We start from the raw sequence: 15,788 nt of genomic DNA on the forward strand, positions 1-15,788 counted from the left end.
AGATTTTCAGAGGGGAAAAAAAAAAAGCCAGGGCACCTTGGCTGGCTCAGTTGGTAGAGCATGCCACTCTTGAGCTCAGAGTCATAAGTTCAAGCCCCATGTTGGGTGTGGAGCTTACTTTATTTATTTATTTATTTATTTTTAAAAAAGATTTTATTTATTTATTTGACAGAGAGATAGAGAGAGAACACAAGTAGGCAGAGTGGCAGGCAGAGGGAAAGGGAGAAACAGGCTCTCCGCCGAGCAGGGAGCCAGACGCGGGGCTCGATCCCAAGACCCCAGGATCATGACCCTAGCCAAAGGCAGCTGCTTAACCAACTGAGCCACCCAGGCGCCCCTGGAGCTTACTTTAAAAAAAAGAAAAGAAAAAGCCAACTCTTGTGTATAATGACCCCACCAGGAGGCAGCTCTGTAATTCATACTAACTGTGAGCTGCCTAGTTGTTTGCATTGTCCTAGGCATGTAACTCCTCAAGTCAGCAATACACAGTTTTCTCTGTGCTTCAACATGTATGTCAATATACTCAGGTCATTTTGTGCCTGATTTTCTGTCATTAGCCCTGTGTGCCTTGTCCTTTTACCTTACTTTTCTTTTTAAGATTTTATTTATGGGACACCTGGGTGGCTCATTCGTTAAGAGTCTGCCTTCGGCTCAGGTCATGATCTCAGGGTCCTGGGATCGAGTCCCGCATCGGGCTCCCTGCTCGGCAGGAGGCCTGCTGCTCCCACTCCCATTCCCCCTGCTTGTGTTCCCTTTCTTGCTGTGTCTCTCTTTGTCAAATAAATAAATAAAATCTTAAAAAAAAAAAAGATTTTATTTTTAACTGATCTCTACATCCAGCATGGGACTCGAACTCACAACCCCAAGATCAAGAGTCACATCCTCCGCCAGCTGAGCCAGCCAGGCGCCCCTGTCCTGTTACTTTAGACTCGCGATCATGAAGTTCCCTCCACCATGTGCTCCATCAAAAGAAATTTCCTCAGTCGCTCTTCTCATTTAAAATTCATGGTGGCCAGATGGGGAAGATTACTGTACACACCTTGAGACTTAGAAGGAAATGGGCACCTCTTGTTTCGGGTGACTAGATGCTGTAATTACCTAGAAATCCACTGAGGAACCAGAAAGAGCTCTGGTGTCAGCATCAATTATTAGCTGTGTGAGTCAAATGATGTTACTTAACCTCTCTGAGTCTTGGTTTTCCCATCTGTCACGTGTGGATAAGAATGCCTAGCCTACAGAGGTCCTGAGAGAATTGTATATAATGTATGTAAAGCAGCTGGTATACAACAAGCATTCGATAATTGGTAGCTATAGTTATTCCCCACCTCTATGATGATAACCTTCAGGCATGCAAAGTATTTGGCTGCATGGAAACTAGTTAGGAGCAGGGAATAAACCACGGCTAAACACATGCCCAGGATGCAGCCACTTCCCTGGCCCGCACTCCATTGTCATCGCTCATGTTCAGTGGCCCAGCCGAGCAAGACTAGCCACCATTCTCACGGTTTCCTTTTGTTCCCCCACCCCCCATGGTTGCTTGATTTTTGTAATCTCATGGTTTTCTTGACTGCACTACCTTCCACACTCCATCTTTAAAAAATAAGTAAAACAACACTTAACTCTTCCCAAATCCGTCCAAACGAAAACTCTAAAACTCAGCTTTGCTGCTGTTCACATTCTGTTTCTGTCATCTGCACCAGGACCCCACGGCCCAAATGTTGAGCGAAGGTGTGAGCCCCGAAGACGTGTGGCCAGAACTGATAGAACAGCGACACCGTGTGGCCGGCACGTCAGCAGCGCAGCCCGGCGCGGGGGCGGCCTGAGCCCGCGCTCTGCGGCTGGCGGAGGACTGCGAGGAGCCCTTCCATCAGCCAGTTAGAACCCAAAACAAGGAAGGAAACACAGCACCTTGCAAGTGTGGGAGAGGAACTGCTTCCTACCTTACAAATGTGTCCTCCCTGCCCACAGCTTAAGATCTGAAGGCTGGATGGCTCGTGCTCTTGGAGCAAAAAAGACAAGGCTGGCCATATGTGGGACCCGTGTACAGTTTCAGACGTTTGCTGTGTCACTGCTCTAGGCAGCTGTGGAATATTTACAGAAAAATCTCGTAGTCCTTATCCCTCTCAGGTATTTCTTTTTGGCGTGTACTCAGACCTCGAAGAACTGGGAAAAGGATGATGGAAGCGATTGACACTGTAGATTTACCCCATCAACGGGGAGGTATCTCTAAATCATGAACAGGAATGACAGTATAAAATAACAGTATACAAAATCGCTACATCTGGGGGATGGCATGTCAGCCAGGGGTCGTCACTGAGTCTAGTCTAGTCATCTGCTTCCTAGCAACTTCACTCCCTCAACTCTATCAAACACGGCAACGGGTATCCTCCTCCTCCCAGAAGTGATTTGGGGAACAGGAGCCTTCCTCTTCACACCATTGGGCTCATGTTTTTGCCTCTTTGAGAAGAGTTTCAGGACTTGTCCCATAATTAGGCATTTCAACAATAAAAGACTCTTCATGAGCATTTCCAGGGTAAAAACTTAGGTATTTGCATGCACTACAGCAAGCTAGATTACGTGTTGTCTGATCTAACCATCAGCACAGAAACTGATGAGGATCGAGCAGCTTCTCCTCTTTCGATGAATTTTTAAACCCTTCCACTTCATTGACTTGAACCCCTGTAAGATCACAGGATGGTGGAGGGAGCCCTGGCCCAGGAGCCCCTTGCCTGGGAATTTGGCACAAGGGTCAGTAGAAATTTGGAATCAATTTCCCATGGCTGGAGCCAGAGCCTGTTATTTCGGATGCTGTTGGCTGCCATGTTTCCCGCCATGAGGAGCAGAGGAAGCTGGTCTGCAGAGACACAGAGGGAAGCGGACCACAGAGAAGAAGGAGGGGGAGGGAGAGAGAGCCAGGGGTGTCTGCCTTCAGCTCCCAAAGACCCTGCAGTCACTAAGACTCTCCTGAACCCTTGTACTGCCTCCCTCCCTTGAAGCTGATTCAAGTTGATTTCTGTTGCTTACAGCTTTGAGAGAACAAACTACACAGTGGCCTGGGCAGTTAATCTTATCCCTCGATTTCCTCATCTGTTTAGTAAAAATCATCTTTTATTCATTCATTCAGCAAGTATTTATTGAATGCTTTCTCTGTGCGAGGCATTTTTTAAGGTTCTAGGAGACAGAGCTGGAAACAAAAGAGATTTTTAAAAATCCTTTATGGGGGCGCCTGGGTGGCTCAGTTGTTAAGCGGCTGCCTTCGGCTCAGGTCATGGCTCAGGTCATGATCCCGGGGTCCTGGGATCGAGCCTCACATCGGGCTACCTGCTCAGCAGGAAGCCTGCTTCTCCCTCTCCCACTCCCCCTGCTTGTGCTCCCCCTCTCTCTGTCTGTCAAATAAATAAATAAAATCTTTAAAAAAAAATCCTCTATGAAACTTCCTTTCTACTCAAACGGTCTCTGGAAATAACATAAGTATATGAGAAAAGGACATAAACTTCAAATCGAGTACCAGCGGAAGGGCTGGTTGACCCGACACCCCAAGTCTTAGAAAATATACTGGAGTCACAGGGCCACTTAAAACAATACGTCTTCCTTTTGACTTTATAATTGAATTAAAAAGTTTACCCTGGGGCACCTGGGTGGCTCAGTCAGCTGGACCTTGGACTCTTGGTTTCTGCTCAGATCTCAGGGTCACAGGATAGAGCCGCACCCCCCCCAACTGGGCTCCCTCCTCAGCCGGGGAGTCTGCTTCCCCTCTTTCTCTCCCTCTGCCCCTCCCCTTGTTTGTGCTCTCTCTCTTTCTCTAAGGTAGATAAATAAATCTTAAAAAAAAATTCACCCTTCCTGTAGCGTATTTCTTTTGCAGGCCCCTTCTGATGCTTTGTTGAGAGGCCCCACACGGAGGCAAACTCTGTCTTCACAGACACTGTGGTTTCCTACCTACTTTGGCTGCAGACAGCTTCTATCTATTTTCAGTTATCCTGGGGAGTAGTAGATAATACACGTAAGTGACACATTGAATTCACAGATAATTTTAAAATCTAATTTTAGCCCCTCCTTTTCCCACTCAGTTATTTATCAAAACTACTTAGGAGGCCCAAATGAACTGATTTGGTTCTATCTTCTGTCGCTGCCTGTGGTAGAGTTGCAAATGAACAGATTGAAGACCAAAAGGCAGACAGCAGGAGGGAGAAAGAAAAGAATGTGGATAATCTATAGGATGAATGCCCAAAGAATCTAGAAAACTAGCTGTGCGAGAGCTGAGAGCTCAGTCTTGCTGTTGCCTAATGTCTGACCCTCACATCTATGCAAAACCTTCCTGCTTATGGGCAAATTACCCACAAATCTTCTGTAAAACCAGGAATTAAAGCATCCTTTACTTATTGTTTTGGTATAAATACAGTGCAGGGATTCCAGAATAATAAAGGACTACCAAGAATATTTAGCAAGCAAGAGCGGCTCAGGTGGCCCTTCTCAGCTTCCCAACATTCCTTCCAGAGATAGGAAGCTTGTCATCACTCGCCAACCAGAGCGCAAGGACTTCCAGTAAAGACGGACCATCCATATTCTGCAGCATTTCGGCCAGAAGGGGTGACAGTGATTTTTACTTTTTTGTTACAGCTTCCTTGCCTCAAGTGCCTCCCCACATCCCCTCCAAAACTGATGAGAAACATCCATTCCTGCGTGCATGGGTGTGCATGAGCACGCATGCACACCCCCATACACCCACCCACGGACACGCATGTACACACTGAAGTTCTCCCGAGATACATGTGACCAGTGTCAGTGGGGTCTGGCTATGCGTCAGAGCCCGTTTTAAGATGGAAATAACTATTTTCTTCCACCTTCTTGAGATCGTGTGGCTCTCTGCCCAAGCAGTAGGTTTCTTTTTTGATGAACGACTGCAGCTGGGAGAGCGGTGTGTCGTGGAGCCCTCTCAGCCACAGATGACAAAGTGAGACAGCAAGCAGGGAGGAATAAACAGAGCAAGTTTTGTTTCTCACCTCCTGGGATAGAGAGCAGCCGACTGGGAACTGAGTTCTCCAAACTAGGGTTTCGAATCCAAATTCTTGAGCGACTTCCATCAGAATGCCTTTGTGAACAGAGGCCTGCCCTCACCTTAAGTCTAGCTGTGACTGCCTTCTGACTCTCTTGTCGACTTTTAAATGGAGGCAGTCAGACATACCGCTCTCCTAATTTTTTTTTTAAAGATTTTTTATTTATTTATTCATGAGAGACAGAGAGAGAGAGAGAGGCAGAGGGAGAAGCAGGCTCCCAAGGAGCAGGGAGCCCGATGCGGGACTCGATCCCAGGACCCTGAGATCACGACCTGAGCCGAAGGCAGACGCTTAACCATCTGAGCCACCCAGGTGCCCCACTGCTCTCCTAATTTTATCTTGAAGACAAGATGGATACATGCAAACAAATAGCTAAGAGAATATTACCTTACTATATTTGTAATAGATCTGTAGGCTTCCCCCTACCGCTCCTAGGCAGAGGAGGGACGTAGAACATCCCAGGGCAAAACAGTTCTGCTCTGTGCCAGAATGCTTTTTCCCCTCAATAGAAAGGATCCCTGGGATGGCTAGGACTGCTTTACATCCAGGCATTACATCCATGATCCATCACATCCGTGATCCTTCAGTCAGACTACGTGTTAATCATAATACATTTCAGGTACTAGAAAAATCCTACACAGGGTAGCTGAGAGGACCTGGATGCCTCTCTCCCTGTGGATCGTGGGCCAGCTCATCCTGACCATAGGTCCAGGGCAGGCTCTGGACCACCAGCAGAGGAGCCCCTCAGGGCCTTGTTAAAGATTCAGACAGTTGCCCCAGCTCTACCCCAGACCAACTGGATACAAAGTTCTGAGGCTGGAGGCCTGGGACTCTGCATTTTTACAGCACACTGACGTTTGGGACCTGCTCAAGATTTGGAGGTCCTCATCTGGAAGAGCAGGAGCTCTGACTGCCACATTCTGTCCATGCTCTAACAGTGTGTGGTTTCTTTTTTCTTTTTTTTTTTTTTTAAGATTTTATTTATTTATTTGTCAGAGAGAGAACACAAGCAGGGGGATAAGCAAGCAGAGGGGAAGCAGGCTCCCCGCTGAGCAAGAAACCCGATGCGAGACTCGATCCCAGGATCGTGACCTGAGCTGAAGGCAGCCACTTAACTAACTGAGCCACCCAGGCAACCCCAGTGTGTGGTTTCTGAGCAGAAGCTCACGGTCTCAGGTTGGTCTTCAGATTTTCCAGCCACATTCCTACACATTTCTGGTCACATCACAGACAACTGCCAGCTCACCAGGGCTTAACACACATGTAACCATAACTTCATCCCAATCTATTTGGACAATTCAATCTTTCCTAACCTTGGTGGTCAGTGGCTGCAACAATCACATTGGTATTTGAACACATGACTTGCTCCCTAGGTCAGAAAGAAAATATTTAATATTTACTCAATCCCCTTGCCATGACTCTGCAGGAAGACCTCAAAAGAATTCAGGGATGATGCCTCTCCTTTCGTGAACATGAAAGTCACTTTCTCTGGACTAGTCTCTCACGGCTAATTTCCTGAAGTTTCTAAAGATGAACTGGATTTCGGCTCTTAAACACTTGAAGCACCTGACATAAGGTAACCCTCCAGGAGTTACGACAGTGATGTAGGGAAGAGCCATAGTGCCAGCCCGTGTCCCAAACCCTTATTACCATGGTTGATCTGTGTGACCAAGTTCGTTTGGCTAAATGCCAGCTAATGAAGCCAAGGACATGGTTTGGATCTTTTGTAGGCCAGTCGACTTCAACCACTTTCTTTCATGGACTATTCATCTTGAAAATGTCAACCAAAGGAATCTGAGTAATAGCGTGAGGAATAGGGCGAAATAACCCGAGGTCTGATGTTCTTTGATGACACGTCAGGAGGTTCTTCTTTAGGCCCTAAAGTCACAAGTCATATACATGGCCATGATTCTGATTCTGACAGAATCTCTTCTAGATTGTTTTGCAACATAATTTGCTCATTATAACCCAAGTGGACTCCCTAACTCCACTATTTCCCCAGAAGTAAATTTTTCTAGATGTCTTTATGGGATGATTTACTGGGTCACCTGCAGGCTGATCACTCCAGTGCACCTGGATCAGTGTGTCCCAGAAACTACTGCCTCCCTTTCTAGAATATAACATCTCCCTTCGTGGATCATCCCTGAGCTCTGCTTCCTCTCTCTCTCGGCTCCAGATCCTGGAGTCTGAGACTGGACATGGCAACACAGAGAAGCCTGCAGAGAGTGTCCCCATCACCTGTGCTTTACCAAGAACCCAGTGAATAAACCAGAGGTGACCGGGTGGGCTGTAGGATGCGAGAAGGGAAGGTCAACATGAGTTTTAAACTGAAATCTCTGAATTCTTTTGTTCCTAATAGTAAGAGTTAATAGCTAGTATTTACGAGTATTTAACTTTGTGTTGGCCCTTGGGGAGAGTGCTTAAATGCTTTACCTTATTCAGTTCTCATAATATTCTGTCTCTGTCTCCAACCACCAGACTAGAGCCCTAAAAAGTGTCCATTTCCTTACCCTCTCCCACACGCACGCGCTGCGTAGCAGGGTTCTAAGGATCAGATCAAAAAGAAAAGGAGACTCATGAAAGATAATCATGTGTCCAAAGAAGGAAAGGGAGAGAGACTCCAGTGAAGGGTATTTAATGTCAGAGAGACACTGTACATCCGGGGCAGAGATGGAAAAGGGCGTGCCAGGCCAGCCGAGCCTGAGCTGGCCGCACCTCCTGTCGCTCAGGGGGGCCCCGTGGTGGAGGAAGTGACAGCAGCAGCACCCCGTTTCCTCTCCCTATGGGAGCACAGTGCAACGTTCACTCGCTCCAGGGACGCTCCTGGCTCTCGACGACGGCTCCGGCACAAACATTCAGTTCATCTCTCTCCTAACATGTCAGGCCAGTTGACCCCCTTTCCCCTCGGTTCAGGGAACCGTTGGCAGGACCTAGTGAACTGTGGAGGGACAGACATTCTCGCTGGACAGATAGGCCTGGGAGTCTGGGGAGGCGCGGGTCCCTCTGTGTGGTCACCTGTCAGAGATGACATCGGACCTCTGCTCATTCCTGTAACTGTGGGTTCTGCCGGGATGCACACGAGTGAAAGGGGAAGAAAATACCGGGCCTCTTCCGGAACCAACCCGTATTCTGGACAAGACCCTGAAGACGGGATGGTGTAAGTGCAGTTCCTGCCACCTTGCGCAGGCCTCCTGGCCTAATGACGGGGGTCACAGGGCGGTCATCCAGCCGGCAGACTCCAGACAAAATCATCTTCTCCATCTACCCGCCACTCCTCAAGGCCACGGTGGATAGACAGCGACTAGCCCCAAGTCCCGACGTCCTGAGGGAGGGGGGAAAGCCCCTGCCCCCCGCCCCGCCCCGGCACAGTGCAATCCTCAAACATCTCCAGCAGCGTCTCTTAAATAAGCTTTTCCTTTCCATTTTCTTCTTTTAATTATTTATCATCCATCCCTTTATTTATACAAATATAAAATAGATTTATATAGATTTATATAATATAAACTTTGTGAGGCAGAGTGGAGAAGCGGCCGGAAGAGCGCCCCCCGCTGGCTATTTACAGACGTACTGGTCGACGATCTGCGTGCACTTCCTGCACTTGACGTAGCAGCACCAGTGGAACTTGCAGTGGCAGCGCTCCACCTGCACGCTCTTGAACTGGTCGTAGCCGCGGCCGCAGCACATGAGCTCGCAGCCGTCCATGCCCTCCGACGTCTTGTTGCACAGGCGGCCCTGCGTGCCCAGCGAGCCCGTGGTCTCGTTGCGCAGGCAGTAGTCCGGGCTGGGGTCCACGTAGACCAGGTCCTCCGGGGTGGGCTGGTTGAAGCGGCTGTTGACCAGCTCCAGCTTGCCCTTGCGGGTGATGCGCATGGCGGCTGCGCTGTCGTACTTCTCCTTCAGCTGGTCCCCCACCTTGCGGAACTCGGCCAGCTGCAGCCAGCACGTCTTGAGGCTGCAGGACCCCGAGACGCCGTGGCATTTGCAGGCCACGTCCGCCATCTTGTACACAGCCTGAGGGGAGGAGAAAGAAGGCGGTCAGAAGGAGGACCCCCGGGGGAAGGTGTCGGGAGGGTGCCTGGGGGCGCCAGAGGCCAAATACGGAGGAGGCGTGGGGGGGGGGAGTAATCTTCAAATGTACAGAAAGATCTTTCCAGGAAGCTCGGTTACCCAGATTGAAAGCAGATAAAAGGAGCACCACGTAGAAAAACACTGGGGAGGCAATGCTCCAGGGATGATGGCATTTGGTGCCCTTGCCCTTCCTACTTTGTCCATTTCTTATTACTTCAAACTTGTTATGATACATGTGTCATATTTACGATCAGGGGGAAAAAAGGATACTTCTACCTTGACCAAAGTCTCAAACAAACAAATACAAAGCAACAAACCCTGTCCAGCTTTTGCATGAAATGGAGTACAGTCGGAAAAAAAAAATCCAGCCGTGATACCAGCCTGCGACAGAAACTGCAGGCATGGCGGTGGTTTGCAAAAGCTCTCCATGACTCTCCGCCAAATCCCCTAAGAACTCAACAGTGCCTTTTTCTGTGTTAACATTTGGTCATTAACTCCACGAAGTCATAGGGGCCTCACCACAAACCACGCTGTACTTGTGACCAAGACCATTTTCTTGCACCCCGGCACCAGCAGACACCCCCTGAAGAGGCTGAGTGGGGAGGAAGGGTGCGGGGGCCCTGGGCCAAGCAAGAGCGGGTCGCTGGGCCCACCATCAGGGGCGATTCATCTGAAAACAAACCCATCTCAAAGCCACTGAACCACAACAATGTGGAGTGGATTTGAACTTGGGCTATTGCAAATCAAAACTGTAAAAAGCAAGAGTCGCCCGGAATGCTGCTTACAAAGTGCTTTTCAATGCAAGCATCCTGACGCATTGTGTCCGACGGGGCCCTGGCAGCAGGCCCGGGCGTACAGATGGCAGGATAAAAATGCAAGCCCGCTGCAGAACATTTTCTTATGCCGCAGCCGTTGTCACCAAATGAGTCGGGACTCGTTTTCCAAGGATTTCTCTCAGATTTCTTTTCAAGAGTCCCCAGATTGTGTCTTTATTCGGTGCGGTGCCGACACCCCTGCTGGGGCAAGAAATCGCTTCAGCATCATCAGCTCATGTTACTACTGTCAAAACTCTTCCTGATTTTTTCTTTTCTGGTGTGGAATTATTCCTACTATTTTGTGTTGGAGAAACTGAAGCTCTAGAGAGGCTCAGTAATCTGTTCAGGGCCACCCAGAAGGGAGTCAGAATGACTAGCCCTTTTGCACTCCAATCTTGGGGCTTAAAAACGGCTTAGTAGAGAAGGAAGGAGGCTCCTCCCCAAGGTTAAAGGCACCAGCATTGTGCGGGCAGCTCCAGGCCCAGGGCATAAAGGGACCAACACCCCATTCCAACAGGCACTTCAAAGATGGGGTCTGCAATTACCCTCTTCTGGCACATATTCCCCCCCACCCCAAGTCTGAGCTGGGGCCTGACATTCCTCTGGAAGTGGTCCTTGGTTTAGAGAGGGAGGTCAGGCATCTGGCGCTGCTGGAAGCAGGAAACATTAAGGGCCTAAAACTGTGTACCCTGCCACTAAGTGACCAAGGGGACAGGATAAACATCTCTACTGGAAGCCTACACTTAGGGAGATTTGAGGAAGGAGAGTTGAAGGAGACTCCACAGAGTAAGAACGGGAGCTTTTGTAAAACAAATCCGAGAGTAAAGTGTCACTGATCTTCACTAAGGAGACATTCATTCCACCCCTCCTCTATGAAGAAAGACACTGTAATAATTGTATTCTTAAGTATTTTACTATTGATAATATATGGAAGCTCTTCTGACGGGAGAAGTCCCCCCCCCCAAAAAAAATCCCAATTTTTAGCCTTTCCTGCTAACTGAAAAAGTGATAAAAGCTAATTTTTAAAACATTTTCTTAGTTCTACATCTTGCCTCCTGGCAAAGCCCTAAGTCCCTCTTCTGCACTGTCTAATGGTATGACTGCGCTTGGTAACTGATAGTAATGTCACGAGGATTAGGCAGCTTTTATCTGGAAAGTGCTTAAGCCCTTGAGTGACAAGGCAGTATCAGCCCACTGCTCTGGCCATCAATGTCTACAATGGGGCTACTAGAGACTCTCAAAGGCCAAGAGAAATTTCCTGCAAAGTATGCCCCAGATCTACTCTGTGGCCAAGATGTCAGATCCTAGATAGTCCATTAAAAAAAATTGGGGGTTGAGGTGCCTGGGTGGCTCAGTCGGTGGAGTGGGCGACTCTTGATCTTGGGGCTGGGAGTTTGAGCCTCATGTTGGGTGTAGAGATGACTTAAAAATAAAATTAACTGGTTGTAAAATACAATCCAGGGAATTTTCAACTCCTGCCACCATTTTAGTCTTTCCTACGGAATTTTTTTGTGTAGGTGTGAGGAGGTGGGAGGTGAATACCTTTGGCCTCAGATGGTGATTGATGGCGGAGGCCTGCTCCTTGGAGAGGGGATAAAAAATAGAGAGGGACAGGAATTCCCAACCCGGTGCAGACAGAAGCAAAGGAAGAGATAAAGGCTGTGGAAGAGGTGTGGAGACTGGGGGAAGGAGGCCCAAAGGCAGGGAGACAGACAGAGGAAGACGGGGAAGGTGTGTAAGTGAGAAACAAGGCAGATGGAAGGAAGGTTGGCCAAGATAAGGGCCAGAACAAACAAACAAACAATTAAGGGCAATAAAACGAGGAGCCAGCAGAAGTGGGGTCAAGCCTGCGACTGCAATGGGGCCCGGATGAGGATGAATGCCGTCACCTCGGCATCTGCCGCAACACCCCAAGGAGAGCTCAGAGTAAGGACAGGAAACAGCCTTCCATGAATTTGACCTCTTCCTAGGCGGCAGTATGGGAACTTTGCTTGGATTCACATGCGCCCACCCACCAGAGTAAAGCACGGGGAGCTATGGACAGAATCCCTGGGCTGAGAAAGCTCCAGCCAGAGGGAGGAGGTGAAGTAGGCCAGACCTCAAAATGTAGCAAATAACCTACTGCAGTTCAGATGCAGAGAGCCTACTAATGATGGAGGATGGGAAAGATTTTAAGGAATAGGTGGTATCTGAACTGGGATCTTAAAAAATGGATAGAATTTGGGCATTCGGGAGATAAAGTGAAGATCTTAACCTTTTTTTCCAGTCTCTCGTGGTTAGAGCCCCAAAGACTGGCAAGCAGACTGCCAGAGAGGAAGTTGTGGGGGACAGAGGTGGCCCCACAGATGCCCTGAGTGGAAAGTCATCTAAGACTGTGCTGTTCTCTGTGCCCTGGTTTGAACCAGAGCAACAGCCAGAACTCCTAACATTGCCCCGGATTAACACGACCCCTCACACCCACATCTAGCCTCGGATATGGGCTCTAAAAGGAAGACACGGGGCAAATGACCAACGCTAATTTCAACTTGACATCACACTACTGACGAGACTAAGTTTACACAAGCCTACCACGTTCTACCAAACCAACATTACAGGTCCCGAGTCACAGAAAAGCCATTTCAATTCCATTTATTTGATACGTGCTCACTGGGAAACATGAGTCGAGCTTTTAAATTGGTAAATACTTTTTTAGAAATATATCCATATCCTGTTCCTGAATCACCAATGAACCAACATAAACTTTCTGAATTGATTTCTTCTCAGGAAACTGCTAGTCTCATTGTTTCATTACTTCATCTTTGGTCTCACGACAGTATCTTGCCTGGGCCCCCGAGCCAGCTGGCTCGACACAGACCTGAATGCGGAAAACACGCCCAGAAAGAAGTCTGTGTAGCTTCCTGAGAGGTCTGTGGTCCGCCCTGGCCCTGTGCCGGCAGCGACTCCTACCACCCAGCACTCAGACCTCACGTCTCTCTATAAGGGAGACCCTGGTGCACCCCCACCCTCCCCTCCACACGGGATAACCCCGAACCAGCAGCAAGCAGAGCTGCTGCCTGAGCGAGCCCTCCGGGATCCTGCGGCGGAGGCAGACCATGTCAGGCGCAGCAAAGGGAAGTAGAGACCGAGCATGTGCCCAGGGGTGAGGTCCTCACGAGCGAGGTGCAGGCAGAGAAAGCGCGCGCCCTCCGCCCGGCCATCAAGGAAGCCTAGAGCCGATGCCCAGGTACGCTCTGCACGTGCGGGAAACCACGCTCACCTCAAAGCCCACATTTGAGTTTCTACTGAAACTGAGACTCAAAAACAGTCACGTCTCACATGTGATTGGTGAGACAGCCTTCAAAAGATGGTTCTCTCTCCCACTCGGCTCCCGCAAGGCACTCTGGGTGTAGAAGTGTGTCTGCCATTAGCGCCGACCTCTGCTTTTGGATCGGGCCTCCGGTTGTGCGTGATAGCAGCTCTTAAAAGTCAGCTGTGCTTCCGCCTGCACCTCTCACAAATCATAAACCCTAGGCTGGGTCTAACGGCCTTAACTGGCGGCTGTCCTATCTGCTCCCATTACAGAGGAGGGGCAGCGAAGACAAGAACTCTACTTCGAGCGCCTGGAATCCTGACGACGAGGCTGCTCCCAAGTGCTCTAGGGACAGCTGTCCTGGGCAGAAATAAACAAGGTTCATAAAAATGACAAGTGCACGTGCCCTGCTGGGGAATGGAGCCTCGTGAAATGGATCAGGTCGGCAATGCGGGCATCTAGGTCGGCGGCTGTAGGTCAGAATCACCGTGGTCAGCACGACCCCCTTCCTCATGGCCAGGCCACGGCTCCCAGCTCGGCCCAGAACAGCTGGTTAGCGGGCGGCGCGTGCGTGCCTGGAGGTGGGGGAGCTCCGCTTACCCTCCGCCCCGCCTCGTTGTTCTGCAGGTTCATGAGCACTCGGCCCTGCTCCTCCGACCCCTTGGCAAAGTTCTTCTCCCGCTCGCGGGCATCCACGAACTCCTTGGCAAAGCGGTAGCCGTACTCCACATTGTCCCCGCAGCCGCCCCACAGCCAGTCCCGGGGGAGGTCCTTGGGCCGCGCTGTCCGGCTGCAGCCGCACGTGGAGAGCTCACCCTCCCTGCAGGCCCGGCTGATGGCGTTCACCACCCCCGCGGCGCTCACTGCGTACGTGAAGGCGGTCTCCCGGCTTCCTGCAAGAGAAGGCGGGAGAGGGGGGGAGGGATGCCAGCCTCCTACGGAGGCCCTTTCCTTCCTTCAGCCTCTCCTGGGCCCAACACCATCACCTGGCCGGTAACACTCCCAGGAGGCGAAACGATGTCAGCAGAAGCGTCTTTCACTTCCCATGGCTCTAAGGGTTGGAAACTGCTCTTGATAACGAGCAGAAATTTGCCTCCCCTACCCTGTGAACACACAGACGAATGAATCCCTCCAGCCCTGGCCCACACTAATATCCGTTCCAGGGAAGGGTACATGGCCAGTAGATTCCGAGGAGGCAGACCTAAATGGAGGGGAGGGTGGGCATTAAGGAATTTATGGGACATGTGGGACAAACAGAATGAGCCAGAGTAGAAATCATGGGACCAATAGTAGGACTCTGTATCCTAGCAAAAACCTCTCCCTCACAGCTGCCAGTTTCTCACCACTCAACGGGCCACACATCTGTCTTTTTTATTGTTGCCGTTATCTAGCTAGACAGTGGCAGAGACGAGGAGGAGAAGCGAGCCAGAATTACAATGTCCAGAATCATCCATGCTGTTTCCCCCAGCCTTGCACGGGATCCACGCTGCCTCCCTACTTGAGAGCACTGGGGAACCACATCTACAGGATACTCAGCACCATCTCACCAAATGTCCAGATCACTTCCAGTAGAAACTCTGAACTGTGTTCCTCTCTATTGCTGTAGTGAACCGCTTAAAAACTCCTATGATGCACGTTCCACTTCAATAAAAATGTTTATAAAAAAATAATACTCAGCCACCAGGGAAATGCAAATCAAAATCACCATGAGGGGACGCTTGGGTGGCTCAGTCAGTTAAGTGTCTGCCTTCAGCTCAGGTCATGATCCTAGAGTCCTGGGATCAAGTCCCACCACATCGGGCTCCTTGCTCAGCGGGAAGCCTGCTTCTCCCTCTGCCTGCTGCTCCCCCTGCTTGTGTCTCTCTCTGACAAATAAATAAAATCTTAAAAAAAAATCACCATGAGATACCACTGTACACTCATGAGGATGGCTAGAATCAAAAAGGCAAGTAGTAGGGCGCTTGGCTGCTTCATCGTGGGGATGGGTATAGAAATTACATAAAAAACAAAATCTTAAAAATAAAATAAAATAGGGGCACCTGGGTGGCTCAGTCAGTTAAGCATCTGCCTTTGGCTCAGGTCATGATCCCAGGGTCCTGGGTCCCACATCAGGCTCCTTGCTCAGCGGGGAGTTTGCTCCTCCCTCTACCCCTCCCCACTCTCTCTCTCTCTCTCAAATAAATAAATAAAATCTTAAAAAAAAAAAAAGTAGACCTCCCATAATCCTGTCTTGGCAGGTGGAGACGGAAGCAGTCTACAGTCCTCAACTGGTCTCTCACTTTGCCCTCCTTCTTGATTGTCTAGGTAGGACACAGTCAAGCTTGCAACCAGACCAGACTGGCCAAGTCAGTTTTTCTCAAGGAACCAGGGGTCAGCTTCTGGTCAGACGTGGACTAGGAGCAGGACAAGAAAAACCCAGATGAGGTGGGAAGTCACACTCATGATTCAGCCATCAGGACTGACATCTGAGTCAGTGCTGATCCACTGCCAGAGACCAGGGCTCTATCTAATCTAGGGTAGTCAGACTAGGAGAATGAGCAACCAGGATGCTAGGGTGAC

General features: G+C 49.7%; 1 protein-coding gene across 2 annotated transcripts in view; it reads right to left on the minus strand.

Moving 5' to 3' along the window:
* Positions 1 to 7,676: 7,676 nt before the first annotated feature.
* The window catches only part of WNT5B (Wnt family member 5B), a 108,426-nt gene continuing 100,314 nt past the window's right edge, over positions 7,677 to 15,788 (minus strand). For both annotated transcript variants that reach the window (XM_081820970.1, XM_081820969.1), the window contains 2 exons: positions 13,830 to 14,122; positions 7,677 to 9,068 (listed from right to left, as the gene is read on the minus strand). In XM_081820970.1, coding sequence (XP_081677096.1) covers positions 8,610 to 9,068; positions 13,830 to 14,122 — 752 coding nt within the window. In that variant the 3' untranslated portion in view covers positions 7,677 to 8,609. The remainder of the gene's footprint in view (positions 9,069 to 13,829; positions 14,123 to 15,788) is intronic.

This window comes from Leptonychotes weddellii, chromosome 5 (genome assembly GCF_054177405.1).
Source record: "Leptonychotes weddellii isolate Sample4059 chromosome 5, ASM5417740v2, whole genome shotgun sequence".
Lineage (NCBI taxonomy): Eukaryota > Metazoa > Chordata > Mammalia > Carnivora > Phocidae > Leptonychotes > Leptonychotes weddellii.